The 25,853-nt window shown below is 33.0% G+C and overlaps 1 protein-coding gene across 1 annotated transcript; it reads right to left on the minus strand.

Moving 5' to 3' along the window:
* Positions 1 to 4,910: 4,910 nt before the first annotated feature.
* LOC127076704 (tryptophan--tRNA ligase, cytoplasmic) lies at positions 4,911 to 10,209 on the minus strand. The gene is made up of 11 exons (XM_051018447.1): positions 9,843 to 10,209; positions 9,626 to 9,745; positions 9,223 to 9,408; positions 8,001 to 8,118; positions 7,751 to 7,837; positions 6,701 to 6,793; positions 6,341 to 6,421; positions 5,986 to 6,057; positions 5,595 to 5,663; positions 5,393 to 5,503; positions 4,911 to 5,107 (listed from the first exon to the last, which is right to left on the minus strand). Exons 1-11 carry the CDS (start codon positions 10,058 to 10,060, stop codon positions 5,057 to 5,059), a joined length of 1,206 nt encoding a protein of 401 aa, XP_050874404.1. The 5' UTR covers positions 10,061 to 10,209; the 3' UTR covers positions 4,911 to 5,056.
* Between the last annotated feature and the right edge of the window lie 15,644 nt (positions 10,210 to 25,853).

Below are 25,853 nucleotides of genomic sequence, written 5' to 3' on the forward strand. Positions count from 1 at the left end.
GACATCAATATTCTTACCACTTTTCTCTTTGTTAAAGTACCCGAAAGTGTGATTAATAATGTATTCAAGAATATTAATGATGTGATGATCATCCTTTACGGTTGGACTTCCATTCTTGTCATTTTTATGATAGTTATCTCACTCCTCCTTAGGTTTCATCGCCTTAGGTTGATCAATTTCTTATTCGATGTCCTTGAGTATGTATTTTGAAGATACACCTATATCATGAAACAAAATACTTTTCCGACATTTCTCGGATAGGAGACATTAATAGTAACCAACACACTTTTACCAATTAAATAACACTAGATGTTGACCTCCTTGGTAACGCAACCCTTCTTCCTTGCCACAAAGTCAATGAAATTGGGATATGTCACCTGTCATATGTCTTGAGCATCCACAAACGAGATCACATACTCTCTTCATAGAGCCAAGACATGTATCCTGCAAGATCAGCAAAAAGTGCTAGGTACTCAATCTTCATTGGGTCCTTGAGGATTAGTTAAACCTTGGTTGCATTTGGGCAACCATTGAAAAACACCTTTAGGAACAAAAAGTATCTTAAACTTGCATTCAATAGTATGACCTTTCTTGCAATAATAATGACAAGATATGTTGTGATGAGATGTACTTTTGCTATTTGAATCCTTTTCAACAAATTTCTACCTTTTATATGAAGGGCTCAAAGACCGTTTAAACTTTGATGGATCAATAGCAAATGTAGTATTTGATTATAATGCCTTGTCCAATTTAGCTTGAAGAGTATTTACATTTTTTTGCCAAATCCGACAAGTTTCATAACCGAACCATGAATATTCTTCATCCTCGTTCTTATCTTTTAGAATATCTACCATAGATTACTTAAGAGCTTCCATATTCTTTTCATTTTCTAAAACTTGAGCTTTTAAATGTGAAAAGATTATTTTGTGTGAAACTAACTTTTTAAAAGCGTTATGTAGATTTTCAAAATATTTTTGTAATTGAGAATAAGATAATTCATTAGTAAATTCAAGTTTAGAATGACTTACATTCTCCTTCTTCTTTTTTTTAGACATGAAGCAAATCTTTGTCGATTTGACACTTGAACTTGAGCTTTCATCACTTGAAGAATCATTTTCACTCTCGCGAGAAACATAAGATCTTCTAGACTTGCTAGATTTCTTGTGCTGGCTTTTCTCTTTGTTTTTCTTTATCATAGGACAATTTGGTCTATAATGACCGACTTTTCCATAATTGTAGCATGAACTTATAGGTTTACCCTTCTTATTCTAATATTCCTTTAAAGAGTTAGATAGCCTTCTAGATTTGACTAGGTTCTTATCAGAGTGCTTGCCTTTATGTTTCCACATGTATCTATTGTACCTTTTGACGAACAACCCCATATCTTCTTCATCAGAATTCTTGTCATCTCTTGTTTCACAATCACTTTGATCATTTTTTTAGGACTCCGAGCTTGAAGTCTTTAGAGAATTAGAATTATTATCTACCTATTTGTCTTTACCTTTCTCCTTATTTACCTTCTTCTCATGCTCTTTTTCATGTTTTTCCAAGCAAGTGAGTTCTTGCTCATGTTCTTCTAGCTTGCCAAATAAAGTAGTGAGATCAAGTATTTTAAGATCATTCACTTCTTTGATTGAGGTGACCTTGGGTTTCCATTCCCTATTAAAGCACCTCAAAACTTTATTAGTAGCAATGTCATTGGAAATAGGCTTACCTAGAGCATTCAACCGATTTATAAGATGTGTGAACCTCTTTTGCATGTTGGCAATGGTTTCACCATGCTTCATGTGAAATAGTTTAAACTCTTGGTTCAAGGTATTGATTATAGCTTGTTTGACTTCATTAATTCCCTCATGGGCAACTTCTAATGCGTCCCATATAGCTTTGTCGGTTTCACAATGGGAAACACGATAATATTCATCAACAGCGAGTGCGAATATGAGAATATTTTGTGCCTTTTAATCATGTGACCATAATTTCTTATCATTATCATTCCATTGATCTTCCGATTTTGGTACAACAATGCCTTCACCATTGTTCATTATAATTTGATTAGGACCATTGATGATGACGTCCCATACACCCTTATCAACCGAGTTGATATGGATATGCATACAAGCTTTCTAATGGCCATAATTTTCACCTGTAAAAATGGGTACTCTATTGTACGCCCCTTTAGATTCGGTAGTCATATTCTAATAAGCAAATATTGAAGCACAAAATTAACCGGAGCTCTTGATACCACTTGTTAGACAATAGGCTTCGATCTAGAGGGGGTGAATAAATCACAAGTTAAAATTTTAACAAAAAACAATTTTGAAAAATTTATGGCGAGCGTAAGTAACCCAGATCAAATCGTCTAATTGAACCGCTATCAAAAAGCTCGGATATGCGTAATTGAAATAAAGTTATGATAATAAACACAAATTTGATCAACTAACTATCAATCATAATCAATTGAATTCAATGCTATAAGTAGAGACTATTCCAATGATAAATCACAAAAAAAAAATCCATTTAGACAAATTATCGAACACCTTGTATGCAATCGATTTTGTTTGGAAATTTATATGGTTTTGTTGATCTTCAAATCCAATCACAATCTAAAGGATTGTGATCAACTCAACAAAACCTCTTTCAAAAGGTTATCAAAAAAAATTCTCAAGCGTAATGATCACACAATCGATGATTTCAAAAATTTGCAATTGAAAATTAAAAGACATATATATATATATATATATATATATATATATATATATATATATATATATATATATATATATATATATATATATATATATATATATATATATATATATATATATATATATATATATATATATATATATATATATATATATATATATATATATATATATATAGAAAGAGAGAGAGAGAGAGTACATAAAGATTGTTTAGGCAGTTCCCCAATCGACCTCGCTATGGGTATGTTTTCCCTTAATTCGAACTCGAATTGAGATAATGAAATTAACCTTACTTTACAAAAGTGTGTATAAAAGAGAAATGTAGTAATCAAACCCTAATTTTGATGTTGATTATGAAACTTTCTCTTCCCTTGATCAAAGCTTGATAAAAAACAATGCCAATATGATCCACCGTCTCAAGCTAGTCCTTTGTAAGAACCTCTCATTCTTCAAAGTATTCACTTGATCGGATCCAAATTGTGAATGATTATAACCCAGGGTTTACCAATGTGATCCACTGTCCCACGTTAATCCATTACAAGAACCTTCATTCTTCAAATCCTTCACTCGATCGGATCCAAATTGAGTAATCACGTTCAAAACCTTCAAATCCCAAATTGATCTTGAAGAAAAAATCCACTTCGGTTTTCTTATTTGAAACCCTTAAATATCTCAACCCAATTTACAATTCAATCAGCCTAAATTGGACTTTATTAACCCTGATTCTAGATGGCACCCAAACAAATAATGATTATGTGTAGTTTGTTTGTATGTATTCATAGAATGAGGTTGAAGATGGTGAGAACTCTTTGGTATCGCAGTTTCGTTTTGGTTTACTCTAGAACCTTACTAGAAATTCTGCAAGTATGAAGCATTTATATGTTGCATGTCTAGAGGCAAAAGGAATACAAAAGATTTGAAAAAGTTATGAATTTTTGGAAAAATACGTTGCATGTGTCGACATATGTAAGTCATGTGTTGACTTGTTCGATGCATGTGTCGACCTATATAGGTCATGAGTCGACACATGTAGTCGGCACATCAAACAGAGACTACAGGCTTTAAAAATAGGGTACATGAGCTAATCTGAAAATCGGATGTTTCGACACATAGGAAAAATTTTCTTCTATGTGTCGACCTAAAGCATGTATGTGTCGACACATAGGTTGTTCTACCCATAAAAACTTATTTTTGATGCATGAAACCTTTTCCAACTCATGTCCAAATATTTTTATGCTTCCTAATACTAAGATGCACATTAAGAATCAGAGAATATCATCCAATATACATAAACGCTAAAGTATCCTAGTTTTTAACTCGTGCAAAATACATTTAACGGAAAGTTGCACTCACAAATATGACTTTAGTGATGCATTTTATCATGTTATTTTTTGCTATATATTTATTTCTTTGGATGATCATCTTATAAATAGGTAAAATCTTATTAATGTTGAGGAACCCTTTAATAAGTGCAGATCATGATAAATATGATTGGAAATAGTAGAATAATAATATTTTCTAAAGGGTCTTATTGCTGTTAAAGGTAATAAGTAGTATTATAGTAGGATGGATTGAATACTGAGTAAATGGACCAAATTGCCATCTTAAACTGAGATTTAAATAAAAACCAAATCGATTCATAAATATTTAAAATTGCAACAAAAAAAATTGAGTATTATTAAATGTATTTAGATAACATTTTATAAGGATTAATATTTCAAAACTGATCCAAACTAAATTAAATATATTTTTTTACATATTCATTTTTATTAGTATAATACAGTGTCTTAATTTATTATTAGATCATACTTATTTTTTATTACTATTTATTAATTTGATTTAATTATTTATTTTTATTATTACAATTATAATCAATCATTTTTATTTTGTAATATTAATTTTTGATATATTATATATTGCATAATATATCAAAGATATTATTAGTAGTATTTTTATAATTTTATTTAAAAAATATAAGTTATAATTTGATTATCAAAAAAGAAATCTAAATTAAACTGCATAAAATTATAGGATCAGATTTATAACTAATAATTCAAAATCGAACGAGCCCAACCTATTTATATTTGAACCGGATGATATTTTTTGTCACAACCGATGCAAACGCGCACTGGGCCAAATACAATCTCTACTAGTTTTAAACACAGAAAAATAAAAATAAGTAATGTAGGCAACGCAATCAAACCATAACACAACTGTAAAATGTAGTATATATAGTAAATATTAAATTATACACAACAGACACTATAATTCACTTGGACATTAAATTAGTCCAACATCCAATATTTAAGTACTGAAACAAATGAATTCCAAGCAATATTTAAGTAAACTCTTCAGTCAAACATGTAAGGAAGTGGCCTGACTGCCATAAATGCATCCACCATCTGAGAAAAATATGGAAAAATGGGGACTAGGTAAGTTTTGGAACAAAAATACATGATTTTTACTGTATTCATCCATATGAAGGACTAAAGTGGTAAAAGAAAAAGAACTTGGTGACAAATTTGTATTTTTGAGACGAGAGAGGCTTGATATAAGGACAATTCAATCTCAAAGGCAACATTTTGGTTACAAAAATATTTGAAACATTAATGTGGTGAAGCTCTAAACTTTGGAAGACTAAATCAAGAATTTAATTAAAAAAAGAAAGGAATAAGATTAGTGTGTACCTCATCGGTCACATTAGCTCGAGCTGTTCGATGTCTCTCCACTAGTTCAGTCAAAACTTGAACTAGGCGCTGCTTCACCTCACCAGTTAGCATGCGTCCTGCTCCATACTCCTATGGGAGAATAATAAAATTGTCAGAAAAAATCAAACAAGTCTTATCTAGCTACATGTAATATAATTTAGGAAAAGAGATAGAATATGACCTTCTTTATGTGTTCAAGTTCAGCATCATCGTCCAAGAAAAAAGAAAGGTATTTGACAGGTATATCCACCTGAATAATGTCATCCATCAAACGTTTAGACGTTTTAGCTATAACTAAACATAAAGATCAAGGAGCACCAATGAAAGACAAAGGAATTGATTGGCCAATTAAAGGAACACTGATTATATCAGTTTTTATCAGATTGGTACACACAACAACCAAGCCTTACACCTCTAAGCGGAGTCGTCTACATAGATCAAACGACGCCATAATATTCTACCAGATTGGTACATATATCAAAATCAAAGTAATCATTCTCAACTCTTGTTCACATATTTGTTTCAGGAGAACTGCATATTCATCAAAATAAAGCAATACGAAGTTACATTACCTCGATATTTGCCCCTAACTGTCTGTGTTTCTCTACAGAATCTTGCCCACCAGAAAATGCATGTCTGTTTACCTGCAAATAGCCAGTGTGCGATGAACTTAACCACGCGGATGGAACAAAAACAAGAAAACGGAGAACAGTGGGGAGAATTGCACAAATTATTAGACTTTATGATCATCCAGCATTGTAGAGCAAAATTTACTAGTGAGATCTAGTGATTGGTAACAAGTCTTGCATATACAGCAACGATAAACAAAGAACAGTGGGGAGAATTACACAAATAAAGCTACAAGGCCTAAATGTAAGCAACGCGTTATTAATCAAAGCTTTAAAAAGAATAATTTCAGTAACAAACCTTATTCTTTATATCTTTTGCAGAATCAGTAACATATATTGCAGAGTTGGGATCACTGGCAGACATTTTTCCTGTTTCCCCCTGTAAGCATTTATATTTCACAAAGGCATTGAGGAAAGATGCAAAAAATACAGTTATACAGGAAGAGATTATTTTCACACAAAAATTCAAAGGCTACCTAAATTCATTACGGACTCAAATGAGATTCATGAAACTTTGTAGACTAAAGACTATGACCCTGATGTTTGTACTAGTTACATGCATGCAGATACATCGCAATAGCATATATGCAAGCAAATTCAATGGCAAATATATACATGAACATGCACAGTATTAGATTGTATTTTGCAACAATTATACCTGTAACGCGGGGAAGAATAATGATTCAATCAAAGCAGGCTTGTGATATCCAAGTTTAGGAGCAACATCTCGTGTCATTCTAAAATAAGGATCCTGAAGACGTCATATAGAAACACTATTACAAAAGCGTGGATAAAATTTAAAATGCACATTCAATAATCATCCAGGTATTAGAAAAAAAAATGACAAAAACATCAATTTCACGTAAGTGTATCATAAATAACTGCAAAGGGCATAGGCAACCTCTTGAGTAAATATATTTTCTCCACTCTTTTACTTTTCATTTTCCAGGTAGTTCAAGGGGGTGCCTTATCATATCTCCTAATAAAGTCTTTTTTGCCCAATGGATGAAGGAAAAGCAAAGACAATGTAGTAAAATACATGCAATATGAAAGAATGAAACACATTAAAAGTTTAACCTATAACCTATTTAATTATAGTAATTTTAGGAGTCTTTTCATCCCCTCTTTAATATTTTTTACATGATTCACCCATCAGAGGGACTTTCTTTGTTTGAATTCTTAGAAACATTTTTGAATAGACTAATCCAGGATCTTTGATAGATTTTTGCGATTATGCTTACGAATGAACTTAAATTTATATAAGTATTTGAACTTAAATTTATATATAATAGCATTAGTAAGACAAATCACGAGTATAAAATAATTAAAAACCTTAAGTCACACTTCAAATACTATTCAAAATTTGGCAACTATTCAAAAACTATTATATTTTTCACTCAACCTGAGAGTGAAAGCTTCAGTAACACCCAAATGTGTTGATCTCATTCTTAGCTAACAAATAGTTAGTTATTAAACACCTTAAGAGAAGAAAACATCAATTGTTAAGTTAAAACATATCCTTTTATGACTTTTGTTTTCCTTTCAAAATCTACATGTATAACATGTATTTGAACCAAAAAAAATCCCAAAAGCAAAGCAAGAATTTTGCAAAAACATAGGAACCAGGTATCACCATGATCACACTAGTTAGTCTTAAAATGAAATCAACTTAAATTTGTTCATACAAAAGCATCAGAGATCAACAAACCTGGTCTATTGCACAAGGAATTAAACAACGAAGATTATCTTTGCCAGAAAATAGATGAGGAAATGAACTAGGAAATGATGGGACTGCCTGTATAAACAAAAGTGGCACAAACAATCAAATCCAAGTGACAAATTCAAAATATGTATCATTATCAAATGAATAGGAGAGAGATGGGCAATACATACTTTAATAATTAAGGAGAAATATTCAATGACAGACACATTTCACATAGGAGAGAGATGGACCATACCTGCACAGGTGGAAAACTAACTTTTCCAATATGATCTTCCCCAGTGAACCCAAAAATGCCAACAGCCTGGTTATAAGTCACACGCTTTGCAACCTCTACCATGTTCCTGTAGAAGGCACTGGAAAGGGAATTTCTTCGGTCAGAATATAGTGATTAGAAATGCAATCAGTGTTATTGTTTTTCTGCACCTGACAGTTGTATTACTTAGTTTATTGTTAGGTAGCTGCAATTGCATATATAGGTTCAATTAAGCTTAGCATAATCTATTAATACCAGCGCAATAATTAAAACCATTTATGTTTTCATCAGAAACAATATCAGAGTTCTCTCATTTATTTCTTATCAGTAGAACTTTAGCGTTTATATGACAAAAGTTACAAATGTATCTTCAAATTTAAAAGAACATCAAACTGTGAATCTTCTCCAGCAATGTTTTATTTCAGAACAGAGACAAGTGAATTTAAAATTCACTCGATAATGTAACGTGCACAATATAAACCCCAAATCAATTTAAACTTTAAACAACCAACCATGATTTCTAAATATAGGACCCCAAAAATTGATAATGCCCACATATTAAGGTTGTAAAAAAACTGTGAAAAGTTTGGGATAAACTGGTGCACTCTTTGCTGCGCTGAGCAAGAGAGAATCATCCGTGAGGTTCATCTAAAACAAAATGGGAAGACTGTATACTAATTACTGTTTGTATTTAACCAAAACAATTTTCATTGAAAAATGAAAAAGTATGCACCAGCTAAGGTTTTAGTTTTCATTCCTATATTCCATCAAATATTAATGAAAAATGAAAAACCTGAATTGAAACCAATTGCCTAAGTTGCGTTAAGCCCAGAAAAAAGACACATGATGTGATGATGTAGAACTTTGTCGAATCTTCAGAACATAGATCAACTGATGTGATGATGTAGAATCTAGAAAGCACAAAACCATTTCTATTTCCTAATGCAGAATTTCACTTATCAACTGATGTGATGATGTAGAATCTAGAAAGCACGAAACCATTTATATTTCCTAATGCAGAATTTCATTTTAAAATCACGTTCCTAAGTTTGCAGGTAAAATTTTGTTTCCTACTAATATAATTAATACATGTTCTTATAAAATTCCTGCAAGTACAAACAATCTAAAATTTAACAAAATAGGAAAACATGCTTGAAAAATATACATTTAGGAAAAGCATGCATTTATATTAAAACTAACTCACCCTCCAACAAAATCGAAATCAGAGAAAATGAATGTCTTTGATATGTCAAAACCGCAAGCAATGATATCCTTGGCATTCTCACGGGCAAGTCTTCGGCACTCATCTACAGTAAGATTTTTCCACAAGAACTTCTCATCATCAGTGAGCTGTATAACCAGAGGAACCTTAAAAGCATCTTGCAAATACCTACAAACGCCATTTTCCACCACATCAAGAAGAAACAAATATCTCAAACAACTCCATCAATTTCAAACTCAGCTTCATTTCCACAATTCACCTACTTAAGTATCTAATTCCGTCCCGTCATTACTATAAAATTCTATAATCATAACATTTATGCCGATCTATGTTACTAAATTTTCGTTAATTTTCATTATTTCAAAAAAAACAAAAATTTACTTACTTGGTGAACATGAATGGAATCAAATGACCTAAATGCAAAGCTTCTGAAGAAGGTCCACGTCCTGTATATAGGTAAAACTTATCTCCTTTTTCGTATGCATTCAAAACCTCTGCAAAATCACTGTCACATGCAAATCAACAAAAAAAACACATTCACAGTTAAATTGAAGATTTATCACAGAGGAAGCAAAATAGATATAGAGAGAAAGAGGTGAAACCGGTGAGCGAAGAAAACGCCACGGCGGAGGAAGACGTGAGCGGGGAGAGAAGTGACTTGTTCGACGCGATGAATGAGAGATTGATCGATTCTTTGACAACCGAAACGATCAATTAGTTTGTCGTAGTCGATTTTTCCTCCGTCTTTGCCAGAAACCTCCCATGGAGTCACCACCTGCTCGTCCTCTTGCTCTTTGTTTGTTTCTGTTGATGGCTCCATTTCTCTCCGATGAACGGTCAACGGCGATAGTTGCCGGCGGCGAATGAAGATGGTATTGTAAATTGGAAGTGGAGTTTTAGATTTTAGTTGAGGGTTTTAAATAAGAACAAATGGGAGGGGAATTATATTTCTCAAATTAAATATTATATTGAACTGAATAAAAATATTTATTAAAAGAAAGAAAGAGTTGTCAAAAATAAAATAGCTCAACAAGGCTAAAAGTCAGACAGGGTAATTTACTGGTTGGTGTATTATATGCTCAGTTACACCTTTTGTCCAGTTAGCGTGTTCTTTTCACATATGTACAACATGTGTCGATAAAAAAGTTCAATGGCTGGGATTAAACATTTGAAAGATAGTCTTAGCCATGTGGTTAATAATAATAATCATGTACTTAGGATTTCAACAAAAGATAACCTAGCTAGACGATAGTGTTAGACTTGGGTGGGGGGGGGGGGGGGGGGGGGGGGGGGGGGGGGGGGGGGGGGGGGGGGGAGGGAGGGGAGGGAGGGAGGGGGAGGGAGGGAGGGAGGGAGGGAGGGGGGAGGGAGGGAGGGAGGGAGAGAGAGAGAGAGAGAGAGAGAGAGAGAGAGAGAGAGAGAGAGAGAGAGAGAGAGAGAGAGAGATCTCTCTGAGAGAGAGAGAGCGAGAGAGAGAGAGAGAGAGAGAGAAGCTCTCGAGAGAGAGCTAGAGAGAGAGAGAGAGAGAGAGAGAAGAGAGAGAGAGAGAGAGGAGAGAGAGAGCTCTCTAGAGAGAGAGAGAGAGAGAGAGTTTTTTTTTTTCTTGTCTAATTTTTGTAGGAATTTGATTTGGAATCTTTAAGGATTGTAACACCCGGAGCAATTTGAAGGATGTCTTTGCGTTGTAGATGCATATTGTGTTATTGAGTTGTGTGTAATGAATTTTGGCTTTGGTCTATAAGTATTGAAAGTAATTTAAGAGGGGGTGAATTACATTTATTGGACTTTCTGAAATTTTTCTGTTTTAGAATGATTGCAAGTGTTCTTATTTTTTTGGAAACCAAAAGAATGATAAAATATGGAAAGTAAGTGCTAGAAAATAAAAGACATCAAGATGTATACTAGTTCCCCTTTCCAAACAAGGGTACGTCTAATTCCCTCACACCCCATGAGAGATTTCACTATGTTAAAACTTATACAATCCTCACACCAAAGTCACTCATACACGTATCTAACATACAAGAGAGCATACCACTTTCTTTTACACTTAAATAAAAAGCACACCACTTTTTATCATAAACCAATATCACTTAACACTTAGTGATCCACAAAAAAATATATAATGTTGTAAAGATGAAGATTTGAATATATATCAATTCTTGAGAATTGATTTTTCCTTCAATATATACAATATGCAAGAGTAATACTTAACTGCTCAGAAATGAATGAGTGAAACTTCATTGATACTTAAAACTTTTGATGCAGAAAGTTTCACAAAAACTATTGACTCAAGTAATTTAGTTGAAAATGAGAAAGATTTGAATTTGAAATAATTTGAAGGAGTGACTTTTTGAAGTTCATAAATATTGGCTATTTATAGTGTGGAAAACACTTTTTTGAAAGAGTGTGGAATCATCAACCATTGTCGTGATTCAATAACCAAGTATGAAAAACGTTGGAATGCAATTTTGTGTAATTACTTCAGTGGTAACCGGTTAACACATTGTAGTAACCGCTTACAGCTTAAGCCAATTAAGAATTTCAAAATTTTCGTGGCAGTAACTAGTTACAGAGTTTGGTTAACCAGTTACAGCTGGACAGTTTTCCAAATAAATAAAGTTTTCATGTATGTAACCGGTTAACACATTTGTGTAACCGGTTACAGTTGATAGAAAAGTTGAAAAACAGTTTGTAACCAATGTTAATGATTTGAATAAGTTTCAAAACTACTTCAAAACGTTTAGAGATGAAATATGCAAATTTGTTCTGAGCAACAAATGTATTGGTTAATGTATAATTGTAACATATACCTTGTGTGTTTGAACAATTCAGCAAAATACATTTGACTCTTGCTGATAACTTGAATTCCAAGACATGCAACAAGAGATACTTTTGAAAGCTATGATCTATCTTTTTCCTTCTTGATAATGCAATTGATCTTGAGGCAGTGTCTTTATCAAAACATAAAACAATGTTGGAGAAGTTTGTCTTCATAATCTCTCCCTTTTTATGATTACAACTAATGTTACTTGATATGTATAATCTCTCCCTTTTTATGATTTCAACTAATGTTACTTGATATGTTGAAATTTATTTGATGCTTGACCAATTGGTCCCCCTCTATCTTAGTGATCTCCCCCCTGATTGATCCGTATGGAAATTTTGGAGACTTAGTTTTTTTTTTTGCAAAATGTTAGAGATATAGAAAAATACATACAAAATATATTATCCCCCTTTGTCATTGTTAAAAAGAAGGAAAGTATAAAAGATAAGAGTATGCACTTTGAAACATAAGGGGTCATGTAGAAAAATATAACATTTCATATCATAACTTAAACATAAGGTGTAAATAATTGTGAAAACATATTTTAACATTCTAATACACATAGACATAAATGAGAAACATAAATTAAGGAAAGAAAACATGACATAGAGACATGGTATTAATACTTCACATAAGGAATTGTGAAATAATTTATAAAGAGAAATCGTAAACGTGTACCTTGACGATTTTTGAATTATGATGCAAAATTGAATTTGTGATAAGTTTATACATCATTCTCATCCAATATTCCAAGCTCTCTTTGAATCTTATAGAAGGATTATTTGGCTAATGGTTTAGTGAAAATATCTGCCAATTAATTATGTGTATCTACAAAAGTGACTTCGGCATCTCCTTTAAGCACATGATCTCGTAAAAAGTGATGTATAATGTTTATATGTTTGGTTCTGGAATGCATGGTTGGATCTTTGGTTGTGTTTATAGCACTTGTGTTGTCACATTTTAACGGGATGCATTCAAGGTGTATGCCATAGTCACTAAGTTGTTCCTTTAACCAAAGAATTTATGCACAACAACTTCCAGTTGTAAAATATTTTGCTTGAGTTGTACTAAGAGTAATGCATGCTTGCTTTTTGCAGGACCATGATACAAGAGCGCTGCCTAGGATGTGACATGTCTCATTTGTGCCTTTTCGGTCAGTTTCACACCCTATATAATTTGAGTCAGAATAACCAACTAAATCACATATACTACCTTTAGGATACCATAAGCTAACATTTGTTGTTTCTTTGAGATACTTCATGATTTTCTTTACCGCACCAAGATGAGATTCCTTCGGATTTGCTTGAAAATAGGCACAAATACAAGCACTAAACATAATGTCATGATGGCTTGCCATCAAATAAGGTAATGAACCAATCATACCTCAATATCTTATGATGTTAATCAAAATACCAGATTCATCTTGATCTACATATGTTTCAGAACCCATTGTATCTTTGCAATTATCCATATCAAACATTTTTAACAATTCCTTGCAATACGTAGATTGGTTTATGAAGATGTAATTATTTAATTGCTTAATTTGTAGTCCAAGAAAATAGTTCATCTTACCCATCATGGACATCTCAAATTCTCTTATCATCATCAATGAAAATTTTTCACAGAGGCCTTTGTCTGTTGATCCGAATATGATGTCGTCAATGTAGACTTGAACCAATAAAGTATGATTTTTTATTTTATTTATAAAAAAAAGTATTATTAACTTTACCTTTTTTCAAATCCTCTTTCACAAATAAAGTTACTAAGTCGATCATATCAAGCCCTTGATGCTTTCTTTAAACCATAAATAACCTTTCTTAACTAGTAGACATGTGAAGCATTCTTGAAGTATTCAAAACCGAGAGGTTGTTTGACATAGACTTCCTTATTAATGTATCCATTCAAGAGGGCACAACATCCTTTTTGAATAATTGAAAATTTAATGAACAAGCATAAGCAATTAATAAACGAATAGCTTCTAACCTCGCAACCGGAGCGAAGTTTTCTTCAAAGTCAACTCCTTCTTCTTGATTTTATCTTTGAGCCATCAATCTTGCTTTGTTTCGAACAATTATACCATTCTCATCAAGTTTGTTTTTAAACACCCATTTGGTACCTATGATGTGTTTACCACTTGGCCTAGGAGCAAGTGTCCAAACTTGGTTTCTTTCAAATTGATTTAATTCCTCTTGCATGGCAAGTATCCATTGGTCGTCTTCTAAGGCTTCATCAATCTTTGAAGGTTATATTTGAGAAACAAATGTCATATTTAAGCAAGCATCCTTGAGAATTAGCCTTGTTTAAACTCCATTACTTATGTCACCAATAACTTTGTTTATTTGATGATCACATTGAGTTCTCCAAATTCTTGAGGTAGAGCACTTTAATTTTGTTCTTGTTGTGTATTTTTCTCTTTTTGTTCTGTTTGATCAACCTTGTCATTCTTAGCAATGTCTTCCATAGGTACATCTAAAATATCATCATCATCATCATCACAAACAATTATATCCTCATATTGGTCTTATGATCACTTAGTTACTTACATAATATAGTGTGCTTACCGCATCCACCCAAAAATACTTTGGTAGATTCGAGTCACTTAGCATGGTTCTTGCAAGTTCAACTAGAAATCGATTATTTCTCTCAGCCACTCCATTTTGTTGAAAGTCCTTGGTGCTGAAAATTTATGAAAGATGCCATGTTCTTCACAAAACTCTTCGAAAGATGCATTTTGGAAATTTCCACCATGGTCACTTCTAATTGAAGCAATTTTTAGTGCTTTTTCATTTTGTACTTGCTTTGCATACTTCTTGAATGCCTTTAAAGTGTCACTTTTATGCACTAAAAATAGTGTCCAAGAAAATCTAGAAAAATCATCAATAATAACTAAGGTATATACATTACCTCTAAAGCTTATTGTTCTTGATGGACCAAAAAAAGTCAATGTGCAAAAATTGAAGTGGTCTTGTAGTTGATACCATATTCTTTGGCTTGAAAGTTGATTTGGTTTGCTTTCCTTTTTAACATGCATCACATAATTTATCTTTGATAAAGTTCATCTTTGGTAAACCAATGACAAGATCATGTTTGACTAGTTTATTTAAATGTTCTATATGAATATGGGTTACTCTTTTATGACAAAGTCATAAGTCATTATTGCTTACCATAATACACTTTACTTTCAAATATAAATCATCTAAAGAAATCATTAAAATATTATTAATTCTTTTACCTTTAAGTTTTACCTTAAGGGTGACTTCATCTTCAATTAAGCATTCATCTTTGGCGAACTTGATTTTGAGGCCTTTGTCACAAAGTTGGCTTATGCTAAGAAGATTGTTCTTTAGTCATTCAACATAAAGTACATCTTTAATAGTTATGAAAGTGGTGCTCCAATTTTACCTATGCCAAGAATTTTTCCTTTGTTGTTGTCCCCATATGTAACATATCCCTTGGCCTTTAGAACTATAGATGAAAATTTATTTATATTTCTCGTCATATGCTTAGAACAACCACTATCAATATATCATAGATTTGTAGTGGTATTCAAGCAAACATACAAAACAAATTAAGATTTGTTAGGTACCTAACGTGCCTTGGATCCTTGATAATTAGTCCATTTCTTGATTCGTACATAATGGCCACTAGCAACACTAAAATTCCTTACATAACAAGCATTAGGTGTGTGGCCTATTATACCATAATAAAAACATGTAGGAACAAAGTTGCTTCTATATCTAGGAACATAATATTTTTTCTTAACAAATCTTTTCTTAGGATGATGATGGACATTTTTCACTTTATTCACTTTCTCTTTATTGGATTGGTCACTTTCTTTGACAAAGATAATTTTACTAGTACTTGGCTTATCAAACTTTGAATAATCAAGTCCATGTTTATCATTGGAATGTCTTTGTCTATTGAGTATAACTTCCAATTCAATTTGTCCTTTTTCATATCTTTCAATAAATTTTTTTTAATTATACAATTTGGAAGAGAGTGAATCACACTCATTGCATGTAAAATTTTGTTTTTCTTTATCAAAACAATTATGTTTTTATTTATCAAAGTCTTTTTGCATGGTATCAATCTTTTCTTCAAGAGATAAAATTTGTTTCTTTTAAGTTGACATTGTTTTGTACATAATTTTACACTCATTAGGAGTTCATCTATTGCTCCTTATGCATCATTATCATAAGAAAGTTTTTCGTTAATAACCTATTCTTCATCATCGTAAGAATCATGTGATGTCGTTAATGCAAGATTAGCGGTTTCATCTCTTTCTGAATCGGATGATGAACTTACTCCATTATCATCCCATGCAACATAGGCCTTTTTAGAATTTGATTCCTTTTTTCCTTTATGACCACTTTTGTTGGAAAGCTTTGGACAAAATCCGCCTTCACGTGTCCTTGCTTTCCACATTCAAAGCAAGTGTAATTTTGTGTAGACATAAAGGCTTCTTTCTTCCTGAAAAATTTATTTCTTTTTGTAAAGTTTAAAGATTTATCATTATTGAAAAGCTTACCTAGACTTTTTACAAGAAACGTGAAGTTCTCAACTTCATCTAATGTTCTTCCCTTGAGTCAACTTTTAAAGCAGTGCCTTTTGATTTCTTCTCTTGAATCTCATGTTTTTCTAGTCTCCCAAGTTCAATCACATGCTCTTGAAGTTTTTCGAATAAAGATGTGGATGTCATAATGGATAGAATTTCTTTTTAGATATTTTTGTCACCTTTGGTTGTCAGCCCCTAGTTAAAGATCTAAGTACCTTCATATTAAGTTCATCATTAGTAAAGGTCTTACCGAGAGCAATCAAGTGATTGGTCAAATGTACAAATCTTTTCTACAAGTCAAGGATTGATTCTCTGAGCTGCATTCTGAATAACTCATACTCTTGACATAAAGTGTTTAATCTTGATCTTTTTACTTCAGCGGTTCCTTCATGAGTAACCACTAATGTATCCCATATTTATTTTGCACTAGTGAATTGAGAGACACGCAAGAATTCATCCATGACTAGAGTCGCTTGAAGTAAGTTGATTGTTTTCTTGTTGTAGAGGACTTTTTTTCTTATCATCTTCATCCCATGAACTTTTTATCTTCGTTGTCCTAACACCACTGACAACACTAGTAGGAACAAAAGGGACATTTTCTACTGCATCCCACACTTCTTCTCCTTGTGCTTTTAGATGTGCCTCCATACGTATTTTCCAGAAATCAAAATATTCCCACAAAACAATGGAGGCTTGTTGTTACTACCACTGTCTCTAAAAACGGGATTTGTGGAAGCCATGTCTGGATCTTTAGGAACAGGTTACCTATAACCTTCTCTGATACCAAATGTAAGTATTAAAAGTAATCTAAGACAGGGGAGTGAATTAGATTTATTGTACTTTCTGAATTTCTTTTGGTTTTAGAACGATGGCAAGTGTTCTTATTTTCCCGAAAACAAAAAGAATGATAAAATACAGAAAGTAAGTGTTGGAAAATAAAATACACCAAGATATATACTAGTTCCCCTTTCCAGAGAAGGGTATGTCTAGTCCCCTCACACTCCGTGAGAGATTTCACTATGTTATTACTTGTACAATCCTCACACCAAGGTCATAAACTTATCTAGCATACAAGAAAGCATATCGCTTTCTCTACACTCGAATAAAAAGCACACCACTTAGTGATAAAAAAATATAATGTTGTAAAGATGAAGATTTGAATATATATATATATATATATATATATATATATATATATATATATATATATATATATATATATATATATATATATATATGTATACAATATGCAAGAGTAACACTTAAGTGCTCAGAAATGAACGAGTGAAACTTCAATGATACTTAAAAGTGTTGAAGCATAAAGTTTCAAAAAAAAGTACTGACTAGAGTAACTTAGTTGAAAATAAGAGAGATTTGAATTTGAAATAATTTGAAGGAGTGAGTTTTTGAAGTTCAGAAACATTGGCTATTTATAGTGTGAAAAACACCTTTTTTTAAAACAATGTAAAATCATCAACCATTGTCATGATTCAATGACCAAGTATGAAAAATGTTGGGATGCAAATTTTCATGAAAAAGTGTCATTGCTTTAGTGGTAAACTGTAAACGCATTGTAGTACCCAGTTATAACTGAAGCCAATTTAGAATTTCAAAAAAATTATGGTTGTAACCAGTTAGAGCTGAACAATTTTCAAAATAAATAAAGTTTTTGTGTATGTAACTGGTTAACACATTTGTGTAACCAATTACAATTGATAGAAAAATAGAAAAATAGTTTGTAACCAATGTCAATGATTTAAATAAGTTTCAAAACTACTTTGAAATGCTTAGAGATGAAATATGCAAGTTCGTTATGAGCAATAAATGTATTGATCAATGTTTAATTGTAACATATACCTTATGTGTCTGATCAATTCATCAAAATCTATTTGCCTCTTATTGGTAACTTGAATTCCAAGACATGTAGTAAGATATACTTTTGAAAGCTATGATTTATCTTTTTCCTTCTTGATGATGCAATTGATCTTGAGGCATTGTCTTTATCAAAACACAAAACAATGTTGGAGAAGCCTGTCTTCACATGGCCTTGTTAGCCTGAGATTTTCGACTTAGCCTTTTCTACATGAATATAAGATATGATGTGGATATAAATACTAATTGTAGATAGTTATGTCATGTTGTCAACACCAAGTTAAAAATTCTACAAGTGGAGTATTTTTTTACAGATATTATAAGGTAACTTGAAGACATTTTCGACAACATTAATAATTTGGAGCCGTTCGAGAACCAAAGACACATTTAAACATATCAGAAGACAAAATCCCATGTAGATTGTAAGTGTCAAATTCTGGAGATATAATTGTTGTTGACAATTCTTGATGTACATAGTATACATGTAGATTTCATTTATGTAACGGGGGTTCACATTTTCATTTTATTCTTTTTAGAACTCCTATATCTGATTTACTGAGATCTTGAGTTTGTGGAAAATGTATGAACTTGTATCTCATCTTTAATTTAAACACTTTCTATTAATTTTTGTAATTTGCTTTTTCTTGTTCTTATGTTAACTTAAGAGCATTTTCTAAAGTTCTTTAGTTATTTGCATTAGGAAATTTTACAGCACTATCACATTTTTCTCAAACGTTTAACACAAATTGTCCTTTAAATTTTTTCGAGTTTGATCTTGTAAGTGAATAAAAACTCGTGATTGTTTACTAAAAACACCAGTAAAAAAATTGGCACGCCTAGTGGGACTCTTTTGTGCGAAATTTAAACTTTTTGCAAAGAGTATGTGCTTTTATATTTATTTTCGTTCTTCGCATCTAAATGTTATCAATTGTTAAGTGTTTATGCGTCTGAGGAGTGACAAATTTTTTAGTATGTCTATACCGTCAGGGAATTCATATCCTCAAGGAGTCCCCTTTCCCCATAACAACACTTTAAATGCAGAAGAATAATCAATCAAAATGATGGTTGGAGGTGAAAACACTTCAAAAACCGTTGGAGTAACTGCTCCTATCGTGAGTCAGACGTTAGTTTCAAATGGGACACCATAAATGGTGATACCACCAATACAACAAACTAGTTTTTCTATTCATATTGTGGTTACACCAACCACTGTAGGAGGTATTGGACCTCCATTTCCTTCAATGTTTTACACTTCCCCTAGTGGTGGGGAGTATCCATATAGCATGCCAACTTCATTGATGACAGGCCTACACACGAATGTGTCAATGTACACAAATAATGCAATGGTTTTTTCCTCTTCTTTCAATCCATATATGTCATCAGTATCTTCTATAAACAATCATGGTTAAATGGGTCATTCTTAAGGAGGATTTGGATACATCCCTCAAGTTATGCCACCTTTAACTAATAATTCTCTTATAGTTGCGAGGCAACATATGGATGACAATAACCATGACATGGTTAACATGCTTACCCAACAAATTGGAAGGGTGTTCAATCTTTTGATCCAAAATATCAAGGATAGTTACCAATAATTAGCACATCAAATGGGTCGAATTGTTGACTTTTTTGGTGTTTGTTAAGCACTAATTTAGCCTTCCTTAATAACCAAGTGCAATAACAAGTTTCTCACAACCATTCGAACAACCTAGACCCAGAATAGTTGAAGATGTAGTGTTGGTAAACAAGAACGAAGATGCATATCACGTAGTTGAGAGAGTCCAACGAAACAATTTTGGGGGCAAAATAACATAACCAATATGGTTGAAAAAAAATCCTAACTCAAAATGGTCTTAATGTTGATCTTCATATGGCAAATTTCATTTATGCATTATCTGAATATGACTTACAAATTGAACTCCCCAGGGGGTGGAAAATCCCCAAGTTTACTAAACTTGCAAGTGACACTAGTAAGTTCACTAATGAGCACATTGCTCAATACCAGTCAAAAGTCGGTGATCTGGCTAATCATGAAAATTTAAAGATGAAATACTTCCCAAACTCTCTGACCAAGAACTCTTTCACATGGTTCACTACTCTCCCTCCAAACTCCATATATAATTGGAATCAATTGGATAGAGTGTTCCATGAGCAATTTTATATGGGGCAACCAAAATTAGCCTGAAAGATTTAGCTTGTCTGAAACAAAAATTGTCTAAACCAATATATGATTATCTCAATAGATTCAGATTAATGAAGTCAAGGTGTTTTACTCAAGGAGGTTTATCTCGTCTGAACCAATAGATGATTATCTTAATATATTCAAACTTAAGTGGAAGAACAAAAGTATTTTTGCCACTATTGCGTTTAAAGAGAGCATAAAGGGTTCAAATGGGGACGAGGGCACCGACGAGATTTTGATGACATTAAAATTATCTGAAGAATCCTTCTATCATATTACCTCATATGAGAAATATGTCTATGAAATTGTATATTCCTGCATCTAAATTAACAATAGGAAGTATGTTAGCTCAAGAGGATGATGATGACGTAAAAAAAGCTATTTATTACCTTAGTCAAGTATTAAATGATGTAGAAACTAGGTATACCCAAATAGAGAAGTTATACCTTTGCTTGTATTTCTCATGTACCAAATTGAAATGTAATATAAAGCATACTGATGTTTTTTATTCCATTTTTAATGTTATTAAGCATATGTTGTCAAAACCTATTTTACATAGTCGAATTGAGAAATGGGCTTTAGCTTTGACCGAATACTCCTTAACATATGCACCTTTTTAAAGGCTGTGAAAGGCCAAGTTGTTGATGATTTTATTGTTGATCACACAATAGTTGAAGTGACACATAATTATGTCAGTCTAAAACCTTGGAAATTATACTTCGATGGTTCCAGACATAAAAATGGAACTGGTATTGGAATCTTGATCATCTCCCCTCAAGAAATTCCAGCGAAGTTCAAATTTAAAATTAAAGGTTCATGCTCCAATAATGAGGCTGGGTAAAAAGGTTTTATAACAGGCCTTGAGATTCTTTTAGATTTGGGAGCAAAAAGAGTTTAAATTAAAGGTGATTCAAATTTGGTTGTGAAATAATTGACCAAAGAGTACAAATGCATCAAAGAGAATATGTTGATGTACTTTGTCAATGTCAATTCGTTATTAAGAAGATTCGATGAAGTCAACATCAAACATGTTCCTCGAATCAAAAACCAAGAAGCTACAGATTTATCCCAAATTGATTCTAATTACAGAGTTTCTAATGAAATGTTAGAATAATTAACTTAGGTAAAAGAGAAGTTGATTTCGACCAATCCCTTCACATTTGAGTTGTCAAAGTAAAAACTTGTGGGTATATAAGGGTTTGATGAATTTTAAAACTTTGCAGAAATTATTGCCATTGATAATTTGTCAACAAATGATTGGCGAAAATCAAGTGTTGATTTTTTGGAAAATCCAACAGGGGAGACAGATCAAAAAATCAAATATAAGGCATTAAGTTATGTGATTATTGGGATCAAATTGTTTAAAAAGACTTCTGAAGGAATCTTGCGTAAATGCCTTAGCGAAAGTGAAGCTTATTTGGAAACTTTTGTTGTCCATAATGGGTCATGTGGCACTCATCAAGTAGGTCACAAGATAAAATGGTTTTTGTTTCGACAAGGTTTGTACTGGCCAACTATGCTGAAAGGTTGTATCGAATTTGCGAAGGGTTGCCAAGAATGTTAGAAACATGCAGGTATTCAACATGTTCCTACAAGTGAGTTACTGTCATACCCCAATTTTGTCCCTCATTCAATAAATCAATACATCTATCATGATATTTGCATCATCTACACATCATACATGCATCTCATCTCGCATAATGCCTAAAATATCAACCAGAATAAATTTTCGATTTACAGACAGATCGGTTGAATTGATTCTCAAATCTACGTGAAATTAGCAGACGGAAATTTTTGAAATCAAGGTTGCAGACATCAGTTTTATTAATCTACGATTCGCGTAGTTTAACCTAACGTGCTCATTTTAATTTTTTCGACTACTTTCTCGAACGCATTTGATCAATCTAAGCCTTTTAACCGGTAATTTGATCAAAAGTTGTATGTTTTCGAGAAATTTATTTTGCGCTGATTAGTTTAGTGCTTTCATTTTACTTTTTCGAGTATTTTGACGCTCAATTTTTATTTATTTTGAGTCATCTTATTTTTATTTTTTTTATCAAAATATTTAGAGAAAATAAATAGAATTAGTAGAACCTTCATTTTGGTTTTATTTACTTCTATAAAAAAAATATTTGATTGTTTAATTCATTTCATTTTAAGCTCATTCTTGTCCAACAAGTTATCTAACAAAGGGAAACTTAGGCATTTTAATAAAATTTAGAAAACCCTAGTATCCATTATATAAGTGTCCATTGGCCCAAATGTGAAGAAAAAAACCTACACTCAAGCCAATGACACATAGGAAAGGGGCGCCCTCACGTTGAGCTCTCTCTCAATTTCAATTCAAAAATGAAAAGTAAAAAAAAAAGAGGGGAGAATGCTCTTTTTCTGAAAATCTAACTCATAATATTCCATATATACCCTCGTGTAATCTCCCATCAATAATCTCTCTTTCTCATTTGCAAAGCAAAAAGAACAAATAATACACTCACTCTCTCATCCACAAAAACATTATTCATCTTCTTCCTACAAGTATCGAACCACACCCTTGCAAACACCAAAAAACTCATCTCCATTTTTCTTCTACAACTTCAAAACTCCACTCTTTTACTACAAGCCACAAATAAACTGCAGCAAACACAACACAGTAGCATCAAACACCTTCTCTTCATGCTACTATCAACCTTCCAACAAACCATCTCATTTTTCATGAACAAAACAACACACTCAAAAGCAACCTCAACATAACCTTTCATTTTCCCTTTTCCATTCATCCCTCCACTGTTCATCATCTTCATTACTACACACAAACCATGTCCCATAACCACCACATCTAACCGCTGCAATAACCAGAAACTGAGTCGTTGACCACTATACTCGCACAAACCGCGACATTTAATATAACAGTAACACCAACAAAACCATTACCACTTCAACACCATCACCATCTTTCACATCGACCGAAAATCATAACTCAGCCGACAAAATCCCTCAGTCAAAACGCAAATTGCTCCACCACCACCAAAAAATCTGTGTACAACACCAAACCACTCAACAAGCTCACTGTTCCACCGCCTCAACCACAAGCACGAACAACAATTAGAACGTAACAACATACGAAACACCACTCAAGTTCAACAGCAACAACTTACAACACTCAACCTCACGATAAAAAAAACTCCAACGAAAAACTAACATTTGTCGTGCACTCATTGCACCACTCTACATCGATCACCCTCCGCCTAGATCTTTTTCCACCTTCACTCACCAAAACCTCAAGGAAACCTTACGACACAAACAAACTCTTTGCCTCTTCCGATGCCAACATGTAACCGCCACCGTCACTGCCGTTTTCCGTCTCCACCGCCCTTTTTTAAACCAGTTGGTAATCCCGTTTCCTTTACCTTTCTGCTCGTTTTATTTTTTTTCTTAAGATTTTGATGTTGGTTTATTATGAGTAAAGATTTGAGAGAGAGGCTGAGTTTTCTTTTCAAAAAAGGTAAAAACACGTTTTCTGGAAATGTAAAGAAAGAATGTTGCATTATTGTTTGAATTTTTTATAAATATAATCCAATTTTTTAAGGAAATTCCCAAAACACCCTTGGTTTTAATTTTTTTTCCAAACCACCCCATTTTTAGGAGGAGGCGCCAATTCAATTGGCGATTCCTCTTAAAAATTGAATGGAGGCATCAATTGGATTGGTTAGGGCATGTGCCCTAACCAATCCAATTGGCGCCCATGTATTTTTACAAATGAGATGCCAATTGGATTGACACCTCAATGTAAAATGTAATTTTTTTGTTATAAATAGATGTGTTGTGTGAGTCATTGTTCCACATCTCATTTAATCATTTGACAATCATGATTGATGTTCGTCGCTGATACGGAAAGATGATTTATGTGAGAGACAAACCTTAGATGTTGATGCTCTTCTGGAACATCACTATGTTCGAGCAACTGAAGAGGGAGCTGGTTCATTGGTTAGATGAGAAAATACCAGAAGGGGAAAAATTAGAAGTATTGAGAGACTCGACAATATCTTTGGTTGGGTGCGAATGAAGACTGATAAGGACGCTAGGGAAATGAAGTTCGGTCGAGATGACATCAATTTGATTATTGTAATCAATTAGAAATATTTATGTTTTCAGTTAGCTTATTTTGTACTGATGTTTGTTGTGAACCTCGTTGTAACAAAAACTTTATGATATATAGTGATTGAAGGTTGCAGAAATACAATGTTACAAAAAGCTTATGACCTAAATGATGCTCCTCGATTGGGACAGTTGTTCTTGTTGTGTCCTGGTTGACGACAGATACTACATAATCTTATCATTTCATGTGTCGAATCCATTTCTGTCCTGATACGTGTGATGTTTGGCCTTCCTTTTTTCTTTCTATGCATCTCGTCGTTGTGCCAAACTATATCACCTTCATATGGAGGCCAATATTCCTCCATTGGTAGTACCGAGAAGCTTTTATTACATTCATGATGGTGATGATCTTGTACACATCAGATAAATGGTTGTAAGCGTCTTGACGAGTATATGTGCATGCTGCAATGACATGGGAGCAAGGAATGCGGAAGGCCTGAAATTTTCCATAATCATACCAACTTCTGTTTAGTCTAACAACATAGGCTAAATTTGGCTTCCCATCGTTATGGTTCATTGTTTCCTAGACGCTGAAATTTTGCCTATGACAGTCAAAGACTATTACAGCGTGTGTGCTAGCTTTGATGCTCTCCTCTTTCATCACTTTCATGCAACACTCACTGAATACTTGCCCGGACATTAACACTGCACTCCATCTTTCACTTCTGGTTGCGAACATAGAAGCCAACCTATAATAGGTCGATCTTACCAAGGCGGTTATTGGCAAATTTCTAACTCCTTTGAATACCCCATTCATGCATTCCACGAGATTTGTTGTCATGTGGCCCCATCGACAACCTCTGTCAAATGCCCTTATCCATCGCTCTACTGATATGTTATTTAGCCATCTCCTTGCGTCTTCATTAGATAGTCTAATTTCATCATGATAATATTGAAATGACGGCTGAGTTAGAGCATACCCAACATTCACCACCTTCTTGCGAAGATTCTTATCTTTTATTGCACGCGTGAAGTTTTGTGAAATATGTCTAATGCAATAGACATGGGTAGAAGGAGGATCATGCAAT

This window comes from Lathyrus oleraceus, chromosome 4 (genome assembly GCF_024323335.1).
Source record: "Lathyrus oleraceus cultivar Zhongwan6 chromosome 4, CAAS_Psat_ZW6_1.0, whole genome shotgun sequence".
NCBI lineage: Eukaryota > Viridiplantae > Streptophyta > Magnoliopsida > Fabales > Fabaceae > Lathyrus > Lathyrus oleraceus.